Consider the following 26,464-nt stretch of genomic DNA (forward strand, 5'->3'; position numbering starts at 1 on the left):
AGGGACCCAAGGCCAGCTACAGCCACATTCAATTGGTGTCTGCATCTGGAAGCTTCTGTTACCAGGGCACTGCTCTGTGGGGTTCTGGAAGATGGAATAGTCTGGATAATGGGAGATGTTCTTTTGTGGCTGGAGTGCTGCCCACTTGAGGGTGACATTGCCTGACGAGAAGAAAGGCTTGTCTTCTGAAAGGACTTTGGTGGACATATGAAGAGTCCGGTTAGCGGCATCACTTGAATGCCGGAGGCCATGTGGCCGCACAGTCCAAGGAAGGATCTTGCAGGGAGCCTGGCACCTGCCTGAAGATGAGATCAGGCTGCAGTGATGGGAGAAGGAACCTCTCTGCTGGTGGCAAAGCCATGGCCATGGTGGTGCCCAAGTGCGTCCTAACCAAGGTGAGCTTGCAAATGAGTCAAAAGCAGCATGGATGTTGTTACTTGGACACCGCCCATTGGAAATCTTGTGTCAAGAGCAGCTTGAAGGACCATTTCCTTTGGGGTACAGGTGTGTGCCCCATCTGTGGGTGAGTCCATAAGCAAGGATGTACATTTATAACCCTGTATGTATGACTTGACGGCTATCTGTACAGTGCTCTGACACCCTGATGGGTCATGTTCATGCTATATAAAACTCCTCAAATAAATAAATAAAGCACCTGGTTGGATGAGGCACCACCTTTGAGCCATGCAATTTCTGAACCCACTGAGCATGAGGTCAGGTCAGTGGTATTTAAACTGCTGACAGCAGCCAATCAAAACAATCTGCAGGGACCCACAGTGTAACCTGTCTCAGCCGTGGAAGGCTCCTCTTCGACGTGACTGCCTCTATGTGGATTTTGTACAACAGTTAATAAGCATTAAGAGAGGCATCATTCAGCGACTGCTGTCCACTCACATGGGCCACTAGGAATGGGGCAGTGTTGGGAGTGGGCCAGTGATGGGAAGCAGAATGGGGCTGATCAGAGACAGAGGGGTCTGGCTGACCCAACAGGTGGTGTGATGGGGTTTCTCTGCTGCTGTGTGGGACGGGCGGGTCAGAAGCAGTGTGGGAGAGGCTGGTCAGAGGCAGTGTGGGACAGGCTGGTCAGAGGCAGTGTGGGACAGGCTGGTCAGAGGCAGTGGGGGACAGGCTGGTCAGAGGCAGTGTGGGAGAGGCTGGTCAGAGGCAGTGTGGGACAGGCTGGTCAGAGGCAGGTTGTGGAAAGAGAGTTGGGAAGAGACTGAGTGGGACAATACAATTTTACAAACCAAATGACAAAACTAATCAAGCATTGACAAAGCCAAAAAGCTGGCAACCAACTACAGAGATACTCACGTTGCCAATGCTGTTTTGTCTTGGCAAGAGTGGTAGAAAAAGGGGTCTCTTGGAAAACAGGCGTGCAAGATGGGGTTCAGAGAACGACCTAATTATGAGCGCTCGTTCCTTGGCGTTAGCCCTCACACAGAGACGGTAAGGCGTGGGACGTACTCAGCAAGGGTTCCCTGTTCACTATCTTCGTTACTTCTTCGCACTGTGGAGCGTATCTATCATTATTCCATGCAGCGCAGCGCAGCGCAGCGCAGCGCAGCAAGCCACTCTGCTGCGCTGTGTAAAAGGTAAAGGGCAGGAACGCACTGTATTTATATGGTGCATTCCTGTAGATTGCTTGCACTGGCGCCCTCTTGGCTCCCTACAGCCAACTCCGGTGCAAGAGTGAAGATACTGTTGTAATCAGGATTGCTCTTGTGCAGGAAGGGACTCCGGCGTGCTCAAAAACAATCCTCCGAGGGATTATCATCTTTCTATGTGTGCTGCCGAATGCAGACGAGTAACACAACATAGCTATTTGCACTGCGCTGCGTTACTCTAGATTTATCAGGCCATGCGAGGTCACGCAAGACGTGGCGCAAGGGTGAAGCAACTGCTTGGTAAATATGCCCCAGAATCTCCATGGGGAGCCAAGCTCAGCCAGGCGAACACACTGGCTGGGACTGCAGAGTCCGGTCCGACCACAAACAACACCGGCGGTTATGTCTTCACTTGAAGGGCTGGTGAATTGTAGTGGAAGACAGCAGACTTTCCAAACTCTAAAGCTGTGCGCTTCTTCTTAAGCCCTTTGGTGTGTCGGATCTCAGCCCCCGAGCACGTAGATAGACAGGAGAGGTATCATTGGAAAGGGGAGAATCTCCCCTTTCCAATGGTACCCCTTCCTAGTGGATCCCTGGTTGTGGATCACCCAAAGGATTGCGATCCCCAGCAGTGATCCACCCATTGGACACCAGGGAGGAGGGAGCAGCCCCTTGGGCAAGGTCCTTTGCCCCCCAAAATAATTTGGGGAAAATCAGTCTTTCTGCCTCACTGGGGGGTTGATGGGGGCAGTAGCCTCCAATCTTTCCCCCTAGGGGCGCAGAAAGTCTACTAGAAGCCAGGGATTCTTTTTTAGGTTTTATTTAGGGGAGGGGGCTGCCCAAGATGGGCATGCCAATTTCCCCACCACCTGCACAATTTTAAGTCTTTTTGCCCCCCCCCCCCCCAGAGGCAGATGGGGGCAATAGCCCCAGATCTGCCCCCTCGGGGAGCAGAAAACCCACTAGATGCTAGGGTTTATTTTTCTTATTTTATTTAGGGGTGGGGTCTGCCCGAGATGGGCATGCCAATGCCCCCACCCCCGCAAAATTCCACAGTCTTTCTGCCCCCCGGGAGGCAGATAGGGGCAGTAGCCCCTGATTTGCCCCCCCAGGGGCAGTAAGCATACGAGGCACAGGGATTTTTTTTAATGTATATATGGGTGGGGGTTGCCCAAAATGTGCACGCCAATTCCCTCATCACCGCAAACATAATTCACAGTCTTTCTGCCCCCCTGCAAACAGATGGGGGCATTAACCTTCGATCTGCCCCCCCCGGGGGACAGAAAACACACTAGGCCTCAGGGATTTTTTTTGTATATAGGGATGGTGGCTGCCCAAAATGGTCTGGCCAATGCCTCCACCCTGCCCCCAAAATCACACAGTCTTTCTGCCCCCCCAGGAGGCAGATGGGGGCAATAGCCCCTGATCTGCCCCCCGGGGTCAGAAAGCCCACTAGGCACCAAGGATTGTTTTATTTTTTTATACGTAGAGGTGGATCTGCCCAAAATGGGCATGACAATGCCTCCACTCCCTGAAAAAAATTGTCACAGCCTTTCTGCCTCCCGGGAGACAAATGAGGCCAATAGTCCCTAATCTGCCTCCCTCCCCCCGGGAGGGGGGGGGGGGGAAGACCACTAGGCACAAGGGATTTTGTTTCTTTATGAGTAGGGGTGGGGGCTATCGAGAGTGGGTATGCTAATGCCCCCACTGCCAAAAAATGCTTTTTGCCCCCCAGAAGGCAGATCAGGGCAATAGCCCCTTATCCGCAAGGGTCGCTCCCTTTTTTGTTGGCACACATTTTGGCTGTTTCAGTGATATTTTTATTCTCATCTGCACCAAAGCGGGGGCAGAATACCACTAGAAACCTGGGAGAGTTTGTGTGTGTGTAAACTGGAGTTTGGCTGACGGTCTGCGTGTACTGACCTTTGGCTGGAATTTTGCTGGTAGTGTGTGGACCTGCACTTGGATAATAGTATGGGTGGACTCGCGCTTTATGACGGTCTATGTAGGTTGGCGCTTGCCTGATGGTGTGCATGGAGTGGCGCTTGGCTGGCGGTGTACGTAGATGGTGCTTGGCTGGCTGTGTGCATGGATGGTGCTTGGCTGCAGGGCCAGACTGACCGGAGTGGGCACCGGGCATTTCGCCAGTGGGCAGGAGGGGTGGGGGCTGGTTTTCTGGCCATGGGGGTGGTTTTATCACTAGAGGCCAGTTTTGCGGCAGTGCTGCAATATCGGGCCCTAGTACAAAAAAAAGCGGGAGCGGTGCTTTTTATTAGCACACATCCCTCCCCCAACCCCCACTCAGGGACGCTCGAGCAGCAATCTTGGCTGGCGGTGTGGCTTGCATGGATCGCCCATCGTTTTCTTACCCAGACTCCCATGCAAACCTCAAATTTACGTACAAAGTCACATTTTCCTAACATTTCTGTGTGGGTGAGTTATAGGACCACTGCACAGGCACCAATTTCCTACTACCCAGCATCCCCCTGGTCTCCCAAGAAAAATGATTCCTCACTTGTGTGGGTACCCAAAGTAGCGTCAGCCTAAAAACGTATAAACAAGCTGCTCTTTTGGACCCGATATGGGCCCCACTCCGTCTCTACACGTTTTTTGCCCTTCCATGTCATAGACACTTGGCCCATCCACACAAGTAAGGTATCATTTTTATCAGGAGATTGAGGGGAACGCTGAGTGGTAGGAAATTTGTGCCGTGGGGTGGATCCCACAACTTTCCCACACAAATATAAGAGGAAAATGTGACTTTTTAGCTGAATTTGAGGTTTGCAGCAGGTTCTTCACTCCCATGGGTGTCTAGTTTTTAGGAATGTCTGGGTTTTTTAGGCCCCCCTAGATGCCTGCAAACCCGGGACCAAAAACAAAGGTGCCCATCTATCAATCACAAAACGACCTGGTTTTTCAAGGGGGTCACCAGCGTTTTTGGTCCCGGGCTCAGTGGCCATCTCGTGAAACCTACCAAACCCACACATTTCTGAAACCTAGACACCCTGGGTAGTCCAGGGAGGTATGGGTTGCATAGATCCTCCAACGAATCCCCTGCAAACCTCAAATTAGGCTGATAAAATCACTTTTTTCTTTAATTTCTGTGGGAAAGTTGTGGGATCAACAGGCTGACACAAATTTTCTACCACAAATCATTCCCCCAGGTCTCCTGATAAAAATGGTGCCTCACTTGTGTGGGTGGGCCAAATAACTGTGACAGGCAAGGGCTCAAAACATATTGTGGAGACATCAAAATTACCTATCACAAAAGAAAATGGTTTTGCAAAGGGGGGGGGGGGGACCTGGGTTTTTCGCCCAGGGCTCGGCAGCCACCTAGGGAAACAAATCAAACTCACATATTTCTGAAAACCAGACACCCTGGGGAGTTCAGGGAGGTATGGGTTGCGTGGATCCCCCAACGTTTTCCTACCCAGAATCCCATGCAAACCTCAAATTTAGCTGACAAAATATCACTTTTTCCACACATTTTTGTGTGGGATCACTGTGCCGGCACAAATTTCCTACCACACAGCGTTCCACTCAGTCACCTGAGTTAAATGATACCTTACTTGTCTGGGTGGGCCAAGGGCCTGTGACTGTGAAGGGCCAAAAACATAGGGAACAAGGATATAGAACAGCGAATTCTAAGCGCTACATTTGAAAAAAAAGTTTTTAGCCGATTCTGCATTGGACAGCAACACAAGTGTGCCGGCACGGTGGCCCCAAGGTTGCTGACCATGACTTGCCCACCGTAAGAACTTCAAAGTACAAGCATATATTCCAGGGGGAGCACAACAAACTGCGACATGCCCACTAGATCACTATTGGATTACCAAGGGTGGGTTTAGTGCAGAATGGGTATAGCCCCACATGGGTAAGACATCACGAGGGTCACTAAATTGTACCTTAAATTGAATTACATAGTATTTAGTACTGCTGTGTGACTTTCTTTTTCTTAAAAGAGAAGCCCTAGGCTGAACATTGAAGATCATTTTTTTTGGTTGACTGTAGAGTTCTGAGCTTGTGCACCCGCACACTAGCCCTCTGATCACATGTGGCCACTAGCCTTCTCTGCCCTGAGAGTTATGGACGGAAAGGGCTTCACTTGGCCCAGATTGCAGAGCCATAGTAGGATGAACGTCAGGACACCAGTGGCAGACACCCTCAGCCGCCATGGCTGCCCCCTGCCTACCTCGTGGTCCCTTGAGCGGGTGTGACAGATGCTCTATCTCATTGGTTGCAGGATTCTGAAAGTCCTGCACACTACGGGTGCCTGGAGGGGCCAGTGTTCCATCTGAGTAGATGCAGCTTTCTTCAGATCCAGACCGCACGCACCAGATGTTTCTCTCATTGCAACAAGGTCTATCCGGATGGGAATACACGATAAGTCTCCATGAGGTGAGTAGAGGCAGAGAGAGGCAAACCTTCCAGAGTCATACGCAAACAGGAATAGAAACATGGAGAAAAGGGCCGTTCATTGAGGAAGGACCACCCCTCACTCACTGAGTACCCTAACTCTACTCTGGAAGGATGGGGAGATGGGCGCAGGAGATAAGCACAAGCAAGTGAAAGAGGCCCCATGCTCAGGCTCTGCCTACACCAGAAAAGGCTGCAGGATGGACCCCTTGATAAACCAGGGGGTCCATGGAGAGGAGACCTCATCCTGTGGAAGATGAACCTGTCACCGGGATCACCTTAACCAGCAGTCCTCAGTAAACTAAGGGAATAACCGGTAAAGGTAGAAGGGAAGACCTGCTTTGAAACATTCTGGTTGAAGAAGATAAGTGGCTGGACTCAGATTCTGCACCTGAGGTGAAGAGAACAGTTAGTCCAGAAGCCTGCCCATCAGATAAAAGGTGTTACAATCCCCACCAAATCTCATGGTTAAATCCCATCTCTGCCAGTCTTAGGAAAAGTCCAGTGCGAGACTCAGGAGCTGCTTACTCACAACACATGTGAACGTCTGTGTTGAGGCCCCCCTGGCCACCAACCTGAGAAACAATATTTTCATCCGTTCGGCCGATAGAATCGAATTGGAAGCCCAAATGTCAATATCCTGAACCCTCCGATTGGGAAGAAGGTGCCTTGTGCAAATGTGATTAAAACTCTGGCTCCTAAAAGCCTGCCCTTCAAGCCGCTGCACCCAAAATATCAGATACTTCACGAGATGTTATGAGGCACAGGAAGATGCCCGGATGTGTGTCACAGGGCTGAGGGGTTTTAAAGTCAGGACTATATATCCTTTAGTAATTTAAGGATTTCTTCTCCCACGGTTTGTGCATCATGGTGCGCTTTTCATGCACTGTGTATGGTTTCAATATAGTCTTTTAAGCTAGAGTCCATGGGATGGCTGGATGGATATTTCAGAAAGATGAAACAGAGTTAATGCAGTGTGGGAAAATCGATTCAGGGAAGATGAACCAACGAATCAGTGGAGCAAAAAGCAAAACAAGTGTGAAAGTCAGTTGTGAGTCAGTGGAGAAAGTAAGTTGTGAGTCAGTGAAGAAAGTCAGTGGAGAAAGTCAGTTGTGAGTCAGTGAAGAAAATCAGTTGTGAGTCAGTGGAGAAAGTCAGTTGTGAGTCAGTGGAGTAAATGAAATATTATCCAGTAAATGTAAGCCAAGTGAGTAAATGGAGCGAATGAAATAGTTACCAGGAAAGATGAACCAGTGAGGGGACGAATGAATTACTAACAAGGAAAAAATAGTCAGTGGGATAGAGGAGTGAATGAAAAACTAACCGAGAAAGATGAACCAGTGAGTCAGTGGAACGAATAAAATACTAACAAGGAAACATGAACCAGAGAGTCAATGGAGCGAATGAAATACTAACTAGGAAAGATAAGGGAGTGAGTCAGTGGAATTAATGAATTACTCACCAGGAGAGATTAGCCAGTGAGTCAGTGGAGCGCATGAAATATTAATCGGGAAAGATGAACCAGTGAGTGAAACAAATGAAATACTAACTAGGAAAGATGAGCCAGTGAGCCGGTGTAGCGAATGAAATACTAACCAGGAAAGATAAACCATTAAGTGGAGCAAATGAAATACTAAGCAGAAAAGATGAATCAGTGGAGCGAATGAAATTCTAACCAGGAAAGATGAACTAGTGAGTGGATCGATTGAAATAGTAACCAGGAAGGATGAGCCAGTGTAGCGAAAGAAATACTAACCAGGAAAGATGAACTAGTGAGTGGAGCAAAAGGAATACTAACCAGGAAAGAAGAGTCAGTGGAGCTAATTAAATACTAACCAAGAAAAGTGAGACAGTGAGTCGAGCGAATGAAATACTAACCAGGAAAGTGAGTTAGTGGTGCCATTGGAATACTAAGCAGGAAAGATGAGCCACTCAGTGGAGTGAATAAAATGCTAACCAGGAAAGATAAGCCAGTGATTCAGTGGAGCAAATTAAATACTATCCATGAAAGGTGAGCAGTGAGTCAATGGATTTAATGAAAAACTTACCAGAAAAGATGAGTCAGTGAGTCAGTGGAGCGCTTCAAATACTAACCAGGAAAGATGTGTTAGTGGAGCGAATGAAATATTCACCAGGAAAGATGAGCCACTGAGTGGAGCAAATGCAATAGTATCCCCCATCGCCACCATCGTCAGACAGCATGGGTTCAGCATCGTATCCTATGCCCACGACACCCAGCTCATCCTCTCACTCACGAAAGAACCTGAAGACACCAGACTCAGTTTCCAGGAAGGAATGAAGAATGTGGCAGCCTGGATGAAAGACAGCTGCTTGAAGCTCAACTCAGAGAAGACCGAGGTCCTCATCCTTAGACCGTGCACCGCTGCCTGGGACAACAACTGGTGGCCACCGCCCTTGGGAATCCACCCACTCCTACAGACCACGCCTGAAACCTCGGTATCATCCTCGACATTTCCCTCTCCATGAACCGCCAGATCAACGCCGTCGCCTCCACTAGTTTCAACTGCTTGCGCATCCTCCATAAGACCTTCAAATGGATCCCCCCCGACTGCAGAAAGACCGTCACCCATGCACTCATTACCAGCAGACTAGATTACGGCAACGTCCCATACGCCGGAATCAACAGGACCCTTCTACACAAACGCCAAACCATCCAGAACACCGCAGCCAGACTCGTCCTCGGGACATCGCGCCACAAACACATGACCCAACACCTACGAGACCTCCACTAGCACCCCGTCGAGAAGAGGATAACTTTCAAACTCCTCACCCACGCCTACAAATCCCTCAACAACTCCGGACCCAAATACTTCAACGAGAGATTATCCTTTCACGTATTGAAGAGGAACCTCCGCTCCGCCGCCCTCACCCTGGCACAGGTCCCCCGCATCCGCAGAAACAGAGCAGGCAAAGGAGCCTTCTTCTACATCACGGCCAATACCTGGAACGATCTCCCTGTGAATATCAGATGCTTCCCGACCCTGCACACGTTCAGGAAGAACTTCAAGACCTGGCTCTTCGACTGATCAGGAAAGATGAGTCAATGAAGCAAGTGAAATACTCACCAAGAAAGATGAGCCAAGGAGTCAGCGGAACAAATGAAACAGTTATCAGGAAAGATGAACCAGTGAATAAAGCGAATGAAATACTAACCAGGAAAGGTAAGCCAGTGAGCCAGTGTAGTGAATGAAATACTAACCAGGAATGATTGACCATTAAGTGGAGCGAATGAAATACTAACCGGGAAAGGTGAGCCAGAGAGTAAGTGAAGCCAAAGAGATACTAATCGGGAAAGATGAGTCAGTGGAGCGCATGAAGTACTGACTGGGAAAGATGAATCAGTGAATGGAGCAAATGAAATAATACTCAGGAATATTGAGCCACTGACTTAATTGAGCGAATTAAATACTAACTAGGAAAGATGAGCCAGTGAGTCAGTGGATTGAATAAAATACTCACCAGGAAAGATGAACCAGTGATTCAGTGGAGTGAATGAAATACTAACCAGGAAAGATGAGCCAGTGAGTGGAGCGAACAAAATACTAAGTAGGAAAGATGAGCCAGTGAGTTAGCGGAGCTAATAAATTACTAACCGGAAAAGATGAGTCAGTGGAGCCAATTAAATACTAATAGAGAAAGATGAACTAGTAAGTAGGGGGAGGGAATGAAATACTATCCAGGAAAGATGAGCCAGTAAATCAGTGGAGCGAAAGAAATACTAACCGGGAAAGATGAACCAGTGAGTCTGTGGAGCAAATGAAATACTAACTAGGAAAGATGTGTCAGTGAGTCGGTGTATCGAATAAAATAATAACCAGGAAAAATGAGTCAGTGGAGGAAATGAAATACTAACCAGGAATGCGGAGCAAGTGAGTGGAACGAAAAAATACGAACTAGTAAAGATGAGTTAGTGGATTGAATGAAATACCAAAACGGAAAGATGAGCAAGTGTAAAGAATTAAATACTAACCGTAAAAGATGAGTCAGTGGAGCGAATGAAACACTAATCGGGAAAGATGACCAGTGGAGCTAATCAATCAATCATGGGTTTGTTAACCGCAACTACTCACCCATAAGGGTCTCAAGGCGCTGGGGGGAGTTGGGAGGCGCAGGGTCCTGTCCATTAAGGAGGCGGTCTATCGAAGAGCCATGTTTTGAGGTCCCTCGTGAAGTTGGGTAGTGAGGTCGTCTGTCTGAGGTGGAATGGGAGGGCGTTCCAGGCTCTGGCCGCGAGGAAGGAGAAAGAGCGTCCTCCCGATCTGGACTTCCTGGAGCGAAGGACCACGGAGTAGGAGAGCTTGGCTGATCGCAGGGTCCTTTGGGGTGCGTGGAATGTGTGTCGGCTATTCAGGTATGCTGGTCCGGTGTTATGGAGGGCTTTGTGTGGGTGGGTGAGAATCTTGAAGGTGGTTCTTGCCTCGATGGTTAGCCAGTTGAGTGTGCGCAGGAGCTGGGTGATGTGGCAGTGTCTTGGCAGGTTGAGGAGTAGTCTGGCGGCGGTGTTCTGGATGTTTTGAAGTTTGCGGGTGAGGTTTTTGGTGATTCCGGCATAGAGTGCGTGCCCGTAGTACAGTCTGCTGGTGATGAGGGCGTGTGTGACGGGCTTTCTGTGTTCGAGGGGGATCCATTTGAAGGTCTTGCGTAGGAGGCGGAGGGTGTGGAAGCAGGAGGATGCGACGGAGTTGATCTGGCGGTAAATTTTGAGTTCGGACTCCAGGATGATTCCTAGGTTGCGTGCGTGGTCCATGGGAGTGGGCAGGCTTCCGAGGGCAGGGGTCCACCAGGTGTCATTCCAGGCATCGGGGTGTGGGCCCATGATGAGTACTTCCGTTTTGCCCATGTTGAGTTGTAGACAGCTGCTCTTCATCCATTTGGCGACTGCTTCCATGCCTTCTTGAAAGTTGTGTTTGGCTGCGTTGGGTTTGTTGGATAGGGAGAGGATGAGGTGGGTGTCGTCTGCGTATGAAACAATGTTGAGTCCATGGGTTCTGACAATGGGGGCGAGCGGAGACATGTAGATGTTGAACAACGTGGGGCTGAGGGAGGATCCTTGGGGAACTCTGCAGGTGGTCGGTGTGGGGTCCAAGAGGAAGGGAGGGAGTCTGACCCGCTGTGTTCTGCTGGAGAGGAATGAGCGGGTCCAGTCGAGGGCCTTGTCTCGGATCCCTGCGTTGAGAAGTCTGCATGTTAGGATGCAGTGAGAGACTGTGCCGAAGGCTGCTGAAAGGTCGAGGAGGATGAGGGCTGCTGTTTCTCCTCTGTCCAGTAGGGAGCGGATGTCGTCTGTTGCGGCGAGGAGGGCGGTTTCCATGCTGTGGTTCTTTCTGAAGCCGGATTGGGAGGAGCCAAGGATGTTGTGCTCTTCGATGAAGGTGGCGAGTTGGCTGTGGATGGCTTTCTTGATGACTTTCGCTGGAAACGGGAGCAGGGAGATGGGTCTGTAGTTTCTGAGGTCGGTGGGGTCCGCTGAGGGTTTCTTCAGGAGGGGGTTGATCTCAGCATGCTTCCAGTCGTATGGGGAGGAGGCGTTCACGATGGAGAGGTTGATGGTGTGGCAAAGCATGGGGCGATGGTGTTGGCGGCTCTGTTAGATGTGGTGGGGCAGGGGTCCGTGGGTGCCCCGGAGTGGATTGACTTCATCGTCTTCAGTGTGTCTTCGGTGGTGAGGGCTGTCCACCTGTCAATCGTTGGCTTCAACGTGTTGGGGGGGTTGGTGTGCGTTCTGTGTGTTGGCTGTATTCATCGAAATTGTGGTAAATATTCTTGATTTTGTGGTGGAAGAAGTTGCTGAGTTTGTCACAGAGTTCGTGTGAGGGAGGGATGTCTGTAGACTCGCTGTTGGGTTGGGTGAACTCCTTGATGATGCTGACGAGTTCTTTGCTGTTGTGCACGTGCGTGGAGATTCTGTCTTCGATCGCTTTCTTGTATTCCTGATGAGTTGGTGGTAGGCGTTGGTGGCGGCTCTGAAGTTGCTGTGGGCTTCTGTAGATTTGGAGTTTCCCCAGGCTTTTTCGAGGCGGCAGGATGTGCGTCTCAACTCTCAGAGTTCGGTGGTGAACCAGCTGGCTTTCCTGGTGTGTTTGTTGTTCTTCTTGAGGGGGGGGCTGAGGTGTTGGCGCAGTCGGAGATCCATCTGTGCAGGGTTCAGGCTGTGGTGTCAGGGTCGTAGTTGTCCGTGATGGTTGGGGTGGAGTTGCCGATTAAGGTGATGAGCTGGATGCAGCGATGGTTTGTCCACGGGAGTTCGGTGGTGTGGCTGAAAGTGATGGAGTTTCCTCTTGTGAAGATGGGGTCGAGGGTGTGTCCTGCTGAGTGCGTGGGTTTAGTCACGATCTGGCAGAGTCCTATGTTGTAAAGGTTGTCCAGGAGGGATGTGGTGTTGGGGTCTTGTTGGTTGTTGAGGTGGAAGTTGAGTTCTCCCAGCAAGGTGTAGTTGGTGGACGCGATGGTCTTCGGGGTGATGCTGTCCGTGATGGCGTTGGTGAATGGTCCGCGGGGTCTGGGGTTTCGGTAGATGAGGCTTCCCCGGAGGGTGGTGGCAGGGCTGACCTGTATCTTGAAGTGTAGGTGTTCCATTAGGTATGTGGGCTCGTCGGAAAGTGTGCTCAGTCGGAGGGTGGATTTGTGGACGATGGCGATTCCCCCATAGGGCGGGTGGGGCAGTCCTTCTGGGAGATCTTGTATCCTTGGGGAATGGCGATGTCTGGTGTTGGGCCAGGTTTCGCGAACGCGAAGTCCGGGGTGGTGCTGTGGAGGAGTTCCCAAATTTCAATGGCGTGTTGGTGGAGGGATCGGATGTAGAGGAGGATGCATTGCAGGGTCTTTAGTGTGGTTGCATTATTGCGGGCGGGTTGTGCTGGATCCGTGGTCATGGCAGTGCTGCAGGAGTGGTGGCAGTGGTGACAGCTGAAGGGTCCGTGGGTGTCAGCTTGTGATGCTAGCTTGTGGTTGTTGTTATGACCTGGGTTGAGTTCATAGAGTGTCACTGGGTTGTAGCGTTGGCGGGTCAGAGGTCCAGGATTTCTGGCGCTGGTCGCCTTTGGGACGCAGATGGGCGCAGACAGGCTAGCTTTTGGGGCGTCTTCGGCGCGGCCGCCATTAAGTAGGGATTGGGGAGGGTTGGACAGCTGGGAGGCGGGAGCGGGTAGGGGAAACTGTCTTGGGCTCGTTGCGCTAGGGGGGGGGAGGGGCTGCGGGGCCAGCAGCGGAAGGGAAACGGGAGAGAGGTGCCCAGAAAAAGAGTGAAAACAGCATAAATGTAGAAAAAGGAGGATGGACAGTGATAGAAAGAGAGTAAAAGGGGTGAAAAATGAAGGTGAAAGGAAAGAGGTGAAAGGATAAGGCAAGAAGAAAAACGGAAAACACTGAGCCAATTAAATACTAACCAGGAAAGATAAGCCAGTGAGTCAATGAAACAAATGAAATACTAATCAGGAAAGATAAGCCAGTCAGTGGAGCAAATAAAATACTAAATTGGAAAGATGAGCCAGTGAGTTAGTGGATTGAATGAAATACCAACCAAACCAGGAAAGATGAACGAGTGAGTCAGTGGAGCGAATGAAATACTAACCAGGAAAGGTAAGGAAGTGAGTCAATGGAATAAATGAAATACTAATCAGGAAAGATTATCCAGTGAGTGGAGCGAACAAAATACTAAGTAGGATAGATGAGCCAGTGAGCGGAGCTAATAAATTACTAACCGGAAAAGATGAGTCAGTGGAGCCAATTAAATACTAATAGGGAAAGATGAACTAGTAAGTAGGGGGAGGGAATGAAATACCAACTAGGAGAGATAAGTCAGTGAGTTAGCGGAGCGAATGAAATACCAACCAGCAAAGATGAGCCCGTGACCAGTCTAGCAAATGAAATACTAACCAGGAAAGACGAACCAGTGAGTGGAGCGAATGAAATGCTAACCAGGAAAGATGAGTCAGCGGATCAAATAACTTACTAACCAGGAAAGATGAGTCAGCGGATCAAATAACTTACTAACCAGGAAAGATGAGTCAGCGGATCAAATAACTTACTAACCAGGAAAGATGAGTCAGCGGATCAAATAACTTACTAACCAGGAAAGATGAGCCTGTGAGTCAGTGGAGCCAATGAAATACTATCCAGGAAAGATGAGTCAGTGGAGCGAATGAAATTTTAACCAGGAAAGATTAACCAGTGAGTTAGTGGAGTGAATGAAATAATAACCAGGAACGATGAGTTAGTGAATCAGCGGAACCAATGAAATACTAACCGAGAAAGAGGAACCAGTTAGTCAGTGGAGTGAATAAAATACTAACCAGGAAATAATTTTGGTATTCTCAACTGTTGATACTGCCACATTGTTACCTTTGGTAGAACCTACATCACCTACAGACAGCATCTTATACTTGGCAGGTATTGGAAGAGGATAAAAAGCAGCATTGTATACCAGCTCCCATGTCAGGCTCTGTGCCACTGATGGTCATCGCTTTAACCATGGTAGTTGAACTGTGGCGAAAAAGGAAAAACTCGCTTCATCCATCAAGTGCTACTGCTAGTCACCTCAGTGTTGGGAAAGAATGTTCTAACAATGGAGAAAAAGTAAACCTGGGAGGTCAGTAGTGAGCCTCAGGCCGTAGGTGTAAGACCACGCCTACTCCAGCAGGTATGAATCCACCATGGTGCCTTCTGCCCCTCCATCGCCCTGGGGCGGTGCCTTCACTTCATGAAAAATCCAGCCACCACTCCTTCCATACTTTCTGATCACAACATGGATATTGAACTACTTATCGAAGTAGTGGTAAGTGCGCTGTCTGTATAGAGAAATAGAGAGGAAATTTAGTTACTTCGAGACTGAAGTCTCAGGAAGTGCCAAGTTTCATAGTCTCAGTCCAAAATGTCAGCTACAAGGCAAGAATTCCCCTCTGTGGTAAATACAGTGAAAGTTGTGGGGAGGCCATGACTCATGAAGCGAGTAACAGTACGGGTCCGCATTCTCGTCGCTGAAATTCAGGAAGTAGGGGATAAACAATAGGGATACAACTGAGTGTGGTCTTATGCGGTGATATGTCTTTGTAAATAATATGGGTGTGGGCCTAAATATTATTAGGATCATGAAATAGCTCTAAAACAGCTCCTACAAATCCTGTGGTCGTGGGACTTAGCTATTCATTGTATATCATCCAATTACCAAGTGAAATATCTGATTATTATGCATATTAGACTCCAATATATCCACTGGCCAGTCCAAAGTTTGCAGAAAGTATCTTTTACTTGCAAGAGCAGTTGTCCCCTATGTCTGGCCATCTTTCAGTTCTGAGGTGAGAAAACAAACTTTAGAGAAGCAGACACATATTTGTTCAAGTTGAGGGTTGTGGCAAGACCAGGCTGTGATCTTTCATGTGCAAGCGGCACACTAAGGGTACTTGGTACAAACAGTTGTTAATGTTTTAGCAGTGGTTTAAGAAAAGGCTTGTGTAGGGAAACCTTATCTTGTAGTTACCAATTATATGGTCTGAGGTCCGATAACTAACTAGACCTAGTGGAAGATGAGGTGTGTGATAGGACATCTTAGGACAGAAGTAGCGGAGATATGCAGTGGAAGATAAGGTGTGTGAGAGACATCTTAGGACAGAAGTAGCAGAGATATGCAGTGGAAGATAAGGTGTGTGAGAGACATCTTAGGACAGAAGTAGCAGAGACTTGCGGTGGAAGATAAGGTGTGTGAGAGGACATCTTAGGAGAGAAGCAGTGGAAGATGAGATGTGTGAAAGGACATCTTAGGAGAGAAACAGTAGCAGTAGAAGATGAGGTGTTTGAGAGGACATCGTAGGAGAGAAGCAGTGGAAGATGAGATGTGTGAAAGGACATCTGAGGAGAGAAGCAGTGGAAGATGAGGTGTGTGAGAGGACATCTTAGGAGAGAAGCAGTGGAAGATGAAATGTGTGAAAGGACATCTTAGGAGAGAAGCAGTAGCAGTGGAAGACGAGTTGTTTGAGAGGACATCTTAGGAGAGAAGCAGTGGAAGATGAGATGTGTGAAAGGACATCTGAGGAGAGAAGCAGTGGAAGATGAGGTGTGTGAGAGGACATCATAGGAGAGAAGCAGTGGAAGATGAGATGTGTGAAAGGACATCTTAGGAGAGAAGCAGTGGAAGATGAGGTGTGTGAGAGGACATCTTAGGAGAGAAGCAGTGGAAGATGAGATGTGTGAAAGGACATCTTAGGAGAGAAGCAGTAGCAGTGGAAGACGAGGTGTGTGAGAGGACATCTTAGTAGAGAAGCAGTGGAAGATGAGATGTGTGAAAGGACATCTTAGGAGAAAAGCAGTGAAAGATGAGGTGTGTGAGAGGACATCCTAGGAGAGAAGTAGTGGAAACGCAGTGGAAGCTGAGGTGTGTGATAGGATTTCTTAGGACCGAAGTAGCAAAGACGTGCAGTGGAAGATAAGGTGTTTGAGAGGACATCTTAGGAGAGACATATTGGAGACGTGCAGTGGAAGATTAGGTTTGCAAAAGGGCATCTTAGGAGAAAAGCAGTGGAGACTCTCAGTGGAAGATAGGGTGTTTGAGAGAACATCTTAGGAGCGAAGTAGTGGAAAAGCAGTAAAAGGTGAGGTGTGTGAGAGGACATCTTAGGAGAGAAGTAGTGGAGACGCGCAGTGAAAGATGAGGTGAGTGAGAGAACATCTTAAAAGAGAAGTAGTGGAGGCGCGCAGTGGAAGATAGGATGTTTGAGAGGACATCTTAGGAGAGAAGTAGTGTAAAACAGTAAAAAGCGAAGTGTGTGAGATGACATCTTAGGAGAGAAGTAGTGAAGACGAGCAGTGGAAGATGGGATGTTCAAGAGGACATCTTAGGAAAGAAGTAGGGGAGACACACAAAGGGAGATGGAATATTCGAGAGGACATCTTAGGAAAGAAGTAGTGGAGACACGCAGTGGAAGATGATGTGTGTGACAGGACATCTTAGGAGAGAAGTAGTGGAAAAGCAGTGGTAGATAAGGTGTGTGAGAGGACATCTTAGGAGAGAAGTAGCAGAGACTTGCAGGGGAAGATGAGGTGTATGAGAGGACATCCTAGGAAAGAAGTAGTGGAGACACACAGTGGGAGATGAGGTGTGTGAGAGGATATCTTAGGAGATAAGTAGTGGAGACGACAGTGGAAGATGGGATGTTTGAGAGGACATCTTAGGAGAGAAGTAGTGGAAATGCAGTGGAAGATGAGGTGTGTGAGAGGAAATCTTAAGAGAGAAGTACTAGAGACACGCAGTGGAAGATGAGGTGTGTGAGAGGACATCCTAGGAGAGAAGTAGTGGAAGATGAGATGTGTGAGAGGACATTCTTAGGAGAGAGGTAGTGGAAGATGAGGTGTGAGAAATGATATTTTGAGATAGAAGTAGTAGAGACAAGCAGTGGAAGTTGAGGTGTGTGGGACGACTTCTTAGGAGAGAAGTAGTGGAAACGTGCACTGGAAGATGAGGTGTGTGAGAGGACATCTTAGGAGAGTAGTGGAGATGCGCAGTGGAAGATGAGGTGTGTGAGAATATCTTAGGAGAGAAGTAATGGAGACGTGCAGTGGAAGATGTTGTGTATGAGAGGACATCTTAGGAGAGAAGTAGTGGAGACACGCAGTGCGTGTGTGGGCATTTTAAATCAATCAATCAATCATGGGTTTGTTGAGTGCGACTACTCACCCATAAGGGTCTCAAGGCGCTGGGAGGGTGTGGGAAGTGCAGGGTTCTGTCCATCAAGGAGGCGGTCTTTCGAAGAGCCATGTTTTGAGGTCCCTCGTGAAGTTGGTTAGTGAGGTCGTCTGTCTGAGGTGGAGCGGGAGGGCGTTCCAGGCTCTAGCCGCGAGGAAGGAGAAAGAGTGGCCTCCCGATCTGGACTTCCTGGTGTGAGGGACCCCAGTGTAGGAGAGCTGGGCTGATTGTAGGGTCATTTGTGGTACGTGGAATGTGATTCGGCTATTCAGGTATGCTGGTCTGGTGTTGTGGAGGGCTTTGTGTGCTTGGGTGAGAATCTTGAAGGTGATTCTTGACTCAATGGGGAGTCAGTGGAGTGTGCGTAGGTGCTGGGTGATGTGGCAAAGTCGTAGCAGATTGAGGACTAGACTGGAGGCCGCGTTGTGGATGTTTTGAAGTTTGCCGGTGAGGTTTTTGTTGATTCCGGCGTAGAGTGCGTTGCCGTAGTTGAGTCTGCTGGTGAGGAGGGCATGTGTGACGGTCTTTCTGTGTTCGAAGGGGATCCATTTGAAGGTCTTGCGTAGGAGCCGGAGGGTGTGGAGGCAGGAGGATCCGACGGAGTTGATCTGGCAGTCCATTTTGAGTTCGGAGTCCAGGATGATTCCGAGGTTGCTTGCGTGGTCCATGGGGGTGGGCGGGCTTCCTAGGGCGGTGGGCCACCAGGCGTCGTTCCAGGCATCGTGGTGTGGGCCCATGATGAGTACTTCCGTTTTTTCCATGTTGAGTTGTAGACAGCTGCTCTTCATCCATTTGGCGACTGCTTCCATGCCTTCTTGAAAGTTGTGTTTGGCTGTGTTGGGTTCGTTGGATAGGGAGAGGATGAGTTGGGTGTTGTCTGCGTATGCAACAATGTTGAGCCCGTGGGTTCTGATGATGGGGGCGAGCGGAGCCATGTAGATGTTGAACAACGTGGGGCTGAGGAAGGATCCTTGGGGGAGTGTAGTATGCAGCTAGCCCCCATTAAAATACGAGTGGCCAAACAAGGCGGAAGCTCGGCACCGTGGTTTAAAGAGTCCTTAAGGAAAAGTAAAAGTGCATGTAAAAATTTAGAGCGCCGCTGGAGAAAGAATTTTGAACTCACAAATAAACTAACATACAAAATGGCTTTGAAAGCCCATTATGCAAAAGTTCGAGCAGAGAAGAAACAGTTTTTGGCTAGCAAAATTGAAAAAGCAGATAACCGTGATAAAGAACTGCTCAAGATTGTTAAGGATTTTACCGAACCTACTGCCTCTAAAAATTCCTTTTCCCCTATGGATACATGGACAAATGAAATTGCACAATACTTTTATAGGAAAATTCAAATAATTCAGGACTCTTTCAGTAGTCCATGCCAGGTTGCGATCAGCAGCATGTTTAGATCTCCACATACAAGCCCCCCCGGTGAGAATACCCTTGTGGAGTTTTTGCCCATGCCCTTGGCCACTTCACTTAAATTTATGAGAGCCCTAAAATCCGGATCTCCTTCCGACCCTTGTCCAGCAAAAATGTTGGTATCAATTGCTGAAGTAATTAATCCAGTAGTAAATAGGACGCTCAATCTCTCTCTGTCCGAAGGAAGGTTGCCCATAAACTGGAAGCATGGCAAAATTCTTCCTCTTTTAAAAAAAACCTTTGGCAGATCCCTTGGTAGCCAGCAATTACCGACCTATATCGCTCCTACCTTTTTTCTCCAAAGTGATGGAGAAATATGTGAATACTATCGTTACTGATTTTATTGAGGGTAACCAGGTACTCCATCCTAGCCAATCGGGTTTTAGAGCGAACTACAGTACAGAAACCGCTCTACTAGGAATTGCAGAGACGATCAAAAGTACCCTAGATACAGGAGGAAAGGTGGTGCGGATATTATTAGACCTTTCAGCGGCCTTTGACACCGTGCCACATGACCGCCTCCTTCAAAGATTGAAGGAGAGTGGAAGAGGGGGCACGGTGCTCAGATGGTTTACTTCCTTTCTGGACAACCGACAGCAAACAGTTTGGGCTCCTCCTTTTTCAAGCCCTATTCAATCTCTGAATGTAGGAGTCCCTCGGGGTTCTGTTTTAAGTCCGACCATGTTCAATATATATATGGCCCCTCTTGCTCTTTTAGCCGAACAATATGGGGCAAAAATTATATCATACGCAGACGATACACAATTGCTATTCACCTGTGAGAAGGATGAGGTGTTTAATGGCAATGAAGTTAATGTCTGTCTAACCAAGGTGTTTAACTGGTTTAGGCAAAACCAGTTGCTCTGCAATTCAGATAAATCAGAAATTATCTTTTTTGGGCATACTCCGGATGACAAGTGGCGCCAATGGTGGCCGAAAAATCTTTCTCCACCCGAGAATCCAGTCTCCACCGTAAAAAATGTAGGAGTAAAGATTGACTCCGACATGACCATGAAGTCCCAGGTTCAATCAACTGCAGGCACCTGTTTTGGACTATTAAAGATGATGAGGAATTTCCTTTCTCTTCTTCCTATTTCGCATAGGAAAACTGTGGTCCAGGCCTTGATTATATCTAGGCTGGATTAAGTAAATGTGTTGTATCTGAGCCTTCCGAACTACCTCCTTAACCGTTTGCAGCTAGTACAAAATGCATCAGCAAGGGCCGTACTTTTGGTTGGACCCAGACCTCACATGTCTTCTCATCTGAATATCCTGCACTGGTTACCAGTAAGACAAAGGATTTGTTTTAAATCCTTGGTCTTAACTTTTAAGGCCTGAATAATATTGGAGCTCCGTATATTAGAAATAAAATTCAGCCCTATAAACCTTCTAGAATATTGCGTTCATCATCTCAACAGCTGATAATTGTGCCCAAATTTTGCCGCTCTTATAAAGGTGGCCGCTCTTTTCAAGTGGTAGCTGCAAAATTATGGAACAGTCTTCCTTTCTTCCTCAGACAAGAATGTGATCTCCTCAGCGTCAGGCGAGGTTTAAAGACCTGGCTTTTCCAGCAATAGTACGGTTTTGTTTCAGCTGTTAGCTTTTCTTTCCTGGGGTCAGGCCAGCGCCGGGACACTCCATGGAGTAGCCGTGCGCTTAACAAATACCCCTATAACATAACATAACATAACATAACTCCACAGGTGGTCGGTGTGGGGTCCAAGAGGAAGGGAGGGAGTCTGACCCACTGCGTTCTGCCGGAGAGGAATGAGCGGGTCCAGTCAAGGGCCTTGTCCCAGATCCCTGCGTTGTGAAGTCTACGTGTTAGGATGCGGTGAGAGACTGTGACGGAGGCCGCTGAAAGGTCAAGGAGGATGAGGGCTTCTGTCTCTTCTCTGTCCAGGGGGGAGCGGATGTTGTCTGTTGTGGCGAGGAGGGCGGTTTCTGTGCTGTGGTTCTTTCTGAAGCCGGATTGGGAGGAGTCAAGGAAGTTGTGCTCTTCGATGACGGTGGCGAGTTGGCTGTTGATGGCTTTCTCAATGACTTTTGCTGGGAACGGGAGCAGGGAGATGGGTCTGTAGTTTTTGAGGTTGGTGGGGTCCGCCGAGAGTTTCTTCAGGAGGGGGTTGATCTCAGCATGCTTTCAGTCATAGGGGAAGGAGGCGTTCGAGATGGAGAGGTTGATGGTGTGGCGAAGCATGGGGGCGATGGTGTCGGCGGCTCTGTTGATGATGTGGTGGGGGTAGGGGTAGGTGGGGACCCCGGAGTGGATTGACTTCATCATTTTCAGTGTGTCTTTGGTGGTGTGGGTTGTCCAGCTGTCAATCGTTGGCTTCAAGGTGGGGAGAGGAGTTGGCCTAATGGCTAGGGTGGTCGACTTCAAATCTGGGGCACCGGGTTTGAGTCTCGGCAATGACGCTGATCATCCTGTGATTCTGGGCAAATCACTTAACCTCCCCGTGCCTAACAAAAATGAATGTGTCCTCATGTAACGCAACTGGTGCTATGTAAAGCGCTCTGATACCTGATACCGGGTCAAGTTCGCGCTATATAAAACTCTGTAAAAAAAAGGTGTTGGGGGTGGTTGGTGTGGGTTCTGTGTGCTGGCTATCTTCGCCAAAATTGTCGTAAATGTTCTTGAATTTGTGGTGGAAGAAGGTGTTGAGTTTGTTGCAGGGGTCTTGTGAGGGAGGGATGTCAGTAGACTCGCTGGTGGGTTGGGCGAACTCCTTGATGATGCTGAAGAGTTCTTTGCTGTTGTGCGAGTGCGTGGAGATTCTGTCTTCGATCGCTTCTTTCTTGTATTCCTGATGAGTTGGTGGTGGGAGTTGGTGGCGGCTCTGAAGTTGTTGTGGGCTTCTGTAGATTTGGAGTTTCTCCAGGTCTTTTCGAGGTGGCGGCATGTGTGTCTGGACTCTCAGAGTTCGGTGGTGAACCAGCTGGCTTTCCTGGCGTGTTTGTAGTTCTTCTTGAGGGGGGCTATGGTGTTGGCGCAGTCGGAGATCCATCAGTGCAGGTTTTCGGCTGCAGTGTCGGGGTCGTCGTTGTCCGTGATGTTTGGGGTGCAGTTGCCAAGTGTGGTGGTGAGCTGGTCATCTGTGATTTTGGTCCAATTTCTTCGTGGGAGCAGGAGCTGGGTTTTGTGGATGGTGGGTGTACTGAAGGTGAAATGGATGCAGCGATGGCCTGTCCATGGGAGTTCGGTGGTGTGGCTGAAAGTGATGGTTTCCTGTTGTGAAGATGGGGTCGAGGGTGTGTCCTGCTGAGTGCGTAGGTTCAGTCACGATCTGGCGGAGTCCAATGTTGTGGAGGTTGTCCAGGTGGGGATGTGGTGTTGGGGTCTTGTGGGTTGTCGAGGTGGAAGTTGAGGTCTCGCAGCAAGGTGTAGTTGGTGGACTCGATGGCCTGCGGGGTGATGCTGTCCGCGATGGCGTTGGTGAATGGTCCGCAGGGTCTGGGTCATAGGTAGATGAGGGTTCCCCGGAGGGTGGTGGCAGCGCTGGCCTGTATCTTGAAGTGTAGGTGTTCCATCAGGTCTATGGACTCGTCGGAAAGTGTGCTGAGTCGGAGGATAGATTTGTGGACGATGGCGATTCCCCCCACAGGGCGGGTGTGGCGGTCCTCTCGGGAGATCTCGTATACTTGGGGAATGGCGATGGCGGTCAGGTCCCGATTGTGGTGTTGGTCCAGGTTTCAGTGAGGAACACGACGCCCGTGGTGGTGCTGTCGAGGAGTTTCCAGATTTCAGTGGTGTGTTTGTGGAGGGATCGGACATTGAGTAGGATGCATTGCAGGGTCTTTGATGCGGTTGCGTTGTTGCTGGCAGGTTGTGCAGGCTCCGTGGTCTTGGCGGTGCTGCAGGCGTGGCGGCAGCGGTGACAGCTGAAGGGTCTGTGGTGTCAGCTGGTACAGCTAGCTTGCAGTTGTTGTTGTGACCTGGATTGAGTGCGTAGAGTGCAGCTGAGTTGTAGCGTTGGCGGTTCGGTGGTCCAGAGAGAAGTAGTCGAAACACAGTGGAAGATGAGATGTGTGAGAGGACATCTTAAGAGAGAAGTAGTAGAGACATGCAGTGGAAGATGAGGTGTGTGAGAGGACATCCTAGGAGAGAAGTAATGGAAGATGAGATGCGTGAAAGGACATCTTAGGAGAGAAGTAGTGGATACGTGCAGTGTAGATGAGATGTGTGAGAGGGCATCTTAGGAGAGAGGTAGTGGAAGATGAGGTGTGTGAAATGATGTTTTAGGAAATAAGTAGTGGAAAAGTGCAGTGGAAGATGAGGGATGTAAGAGGACATCGTAGGAGCGAAGAAGTGGAGATGCACAGTGGAAGAAGAGGTATATGAGAGGACATCTTAGGAGAGAAGAAGTGGAGACACAGCGGAAGATTAGGTGTGTGAGAGGCAGCCGCAAATGCTGCAGGTAAGAGCGGTGGGGCGGTAGGGCCAGCTGGGGGGTATTTCGAGAGACGACCACGAGGGAAAATTAAATAAATTATTAATTTTCCCCCATGATCGTCTCTCGAAATCCCCCCAGCGGACCTCACCGCCCCACCACTCTTACCTGCAGCGGCCGCGGCTAGTGAAATGACATCTTATGAGAGAAGTAATGGAGACGTGCAGTGGAAGATGAGGTGTGCGGAGGACATCTTAGGGAAGACGTATTGGAGACGTGCAGTGGAAGACTAGGTTTATGAGAAGATATCTTAGGAGAGAAGTAGTGGAAACGCTCAGTGGAAGTTGGGGTGTTTGAGAGGACATCATAGGAGAGAAGTAGTGGAGAAACACAGTGGAAGATGAGGTGTGTGAGAACATCTTTAGAGAGAAGTAGTGAAGACGTGCAGAGGAAGATAGGATGTTTGAGAGTACATCTTAGGAGAGAAGTAGTGGGAAAGCAGTGGAAGATGAGGTTATGTTATGTTATGTTAAAATATTTTTATAGCGCGCAGTAGTTACTCCGAAGAGTGTCCCAGCGCGAGCCCAAGAGGAGGAAGAGCCTAGGTAGGAGCAAAAACAGAAGAGTTTATGGAAACAAATAAGTTTTAAGGAGGCGCTTAAAACCGCCAGGATCCTGGGTATTGCGCAAGAAAAAAGGGAGAGAGTTCCAAGCAGCGGCAGCTTTGACAGCAAGAGAGCTGCCCCCAATCCTAGACCGGGAAAAGCGTGGAACCCTCGCAAGTAAAAGAGCTGATGACCGGAGGGTTCTGGCCGGCACATAAAAGGCGAACCGCCTCTGAAGATAGATGGGCCCCAAGTTATGAAGGGCGTTGTGGGCAATGACCAGAGCCTTGAACTTAACCCTCTCAATCAGGGGCAGCCAGTGCAAGGCCTGAAGATGAGAGCGGACACTGCACCTTCTAGAAATACCAAGAATGAGCCTAGCGGCCGCATTCTGGATCACTTGAAGTTTGTTCAAGGAGTAGCCAGGCAGGCCAACATAGAGGGCATTGGCGTAGTCCAAGCGGGACAGAACCAAAGCCCGAACAACCGTTTCCTTCGCCGGTCTAGGGAGAAGTGGGAGAAAACTCCTGAGGCCCTTAAGAAGGCCAAAACAGACACCCGAGACCTTCTTCACCTGGGTCGCAAAAGACAGATTGTCCTCGAACCACACTCCAAGATTTTTTATGGAGCTCCCCTTAGAGGAGGGGGGGGAAAGGTCAGGGGGCCAGATCCTATCTCTGAAATCCGCGGGAAAGTTGCCAAAAAGAAGAATCTCCGATTTGTCCTCATTGCATTTGAGTTGAGCCCTGGCAAGCCAACCAAATACCGAGGACAAGCACTTCTGAACAGGCAGCACGGAATCATCCCCCTTGTTCCATGTGAAAAGAAGCTGGGTGTCGTCGGCATAGGCTATCACCTTAGCCCCCAGCTTCTCAGCCAAAAAGACCAGCGGTGTAACATAAATGTTAAAAAGAAGGGGGCTAAGTGAAGAGCCCTGGGGGACGCCGGTAGAGACCTCCTGTAGCAGAGAGGCAGTGGGAGGCAGCCAAACCTGTTGGAAACGGCCCTCCAGAAAGGACCTCAGCCAGGCTAAAGCCAGGCCAGAGACACCAATCTCGGAGAGGCGGGAAAGCAATCTGGCATGAGGCACCGTATCAAATGCGGCGGATAGATCAAGCATCACCAGAGCTGCTCTGCCGCCCGCATCTAAACAGTCCCGAATAGCCTCTGAGATCTCCACCAGTGCCGACTCCGTGCTATAAGAAGCGCGAAAGCCAGACTGGGCTGGGTGCAAGGCCTCAGAACTTTCCACAAACTCGGACAGTTGCCTAGTCACTGCCTTCTCACATACCTTAGCAAGGCTAGGGAGAAGGGAGATAGGACGGTAGTTGCAAGGCAGAGAGGGGTCAAGGGTCGGTTTCTTCAATAAAGGAAGAATTTTGGCCTGCTTCCATTCCGGTGGAACCCAAGCGCCCTCAAGAGAGAGGTTGATAATGACGTTAACCTCAGGATTAATGGTCTCTGCGACCGCTGCCAACAGCCTAGCTGGACAGCAATCAGTGGGGGAGCCGGACTTGAGGCCCTTAAGCAGTTTGAGAGTGCTGGCGGCATCAACTGGCGAGAAGACCGACAGGACATGCTTGGAGGCGCCTTGAAGAGGCACCGTCTGTCCGTCATCCAGCCATGGAGCCGCACAAGCCGTTAGGGACTGCTGTATCAACCGGATTTTATCCGCAAAGAAACCCGAAAGGGTGTTGCACCAATCCACAGAGACCGGGCCCGAACACTTGAGAGCGACAGGGGCAGTGAAGCTCTGGACTATATGGAAAATCTCCTTGGAGTTATTACCAGCCTGCTCGATGCGGTCGGTAAAGTATTGTTTTTTAGCCAGGAAGATGGCAGAGTAATAGGTCTTTTGCCTGGCCCTCAGAGTGGCCTTGGCAAAAGGACAGTACTTTGAACGACGCCACGCCCGCTCAAGCTTCTTGCACTCTTGTTTGAGTAGGCGTAAATCCTGCGAAAACCAGGGTTTAGATGGCGAAAGTCTCGAAGACCGGTAGGAAGTGGGAGTAGCGAGTGAAGACATAGATTTGTCGATCCAATTAGTAAAGGTCGCCAAACTCTCTGCAAGATCACCCGTAAGGGACGGCCTAGAAGCCGCCAAGGCCCCGGCCAGAGAGGCGGGAACTACCCTTTTAAGGGTTGGTTTCCGCGAGATGGATTCTGCAGCTTAGGAGAGAAGTAGTGGGAAAGCAGTGGAAGATGAGGTGTGTGAGAGGACATCTTAGGAGAGAAGCAATGGAAGATGAGGTGTGTGAGAGGACATCTTAGGAGAGAAGCAGCGGAAATGTAGTGGAAGATGAGGTATGTGAGAGGACATCTTAGGAGAGAAGT

General features: G+C 49.3%; 1 protein-coding gene across 1 annotated transcript in view; it reads left to right on the forward strand.

The window, feature by feature from the left end:
- The first annotated feature begins 305 nt into the window (after positions 1-305).
- The window catches only part of FBXO24 (F-box protein 24), a 219,019-nt gene continuing 192,860 nt past the window's right edge, over positions 306-26,464 (forward strand). The window contains exon 1 of the mRNA XM_085637266.1: positions 306-395. Within this exon, the coding sequence (XP_085493392.1) occupies positions 306-395 (90 nt within the window). The remainder of the gene's footprint in view (positions 396-26,464) is intronic.

The sequence above is a fragment of the Triturus cristatus genome, chromosome 12 (assembly GCF_964204655.1).
Source record: "Triturus cristatus chromosome 12, aTriCri1.1, whole genome shotgun sequence".
Classification (NCBI taxonomy): Eukaryota; Metazoa; Chordata; class Amphibia; order Caudata; family Salamandridae; genus Triturus; species Triturus cristatus.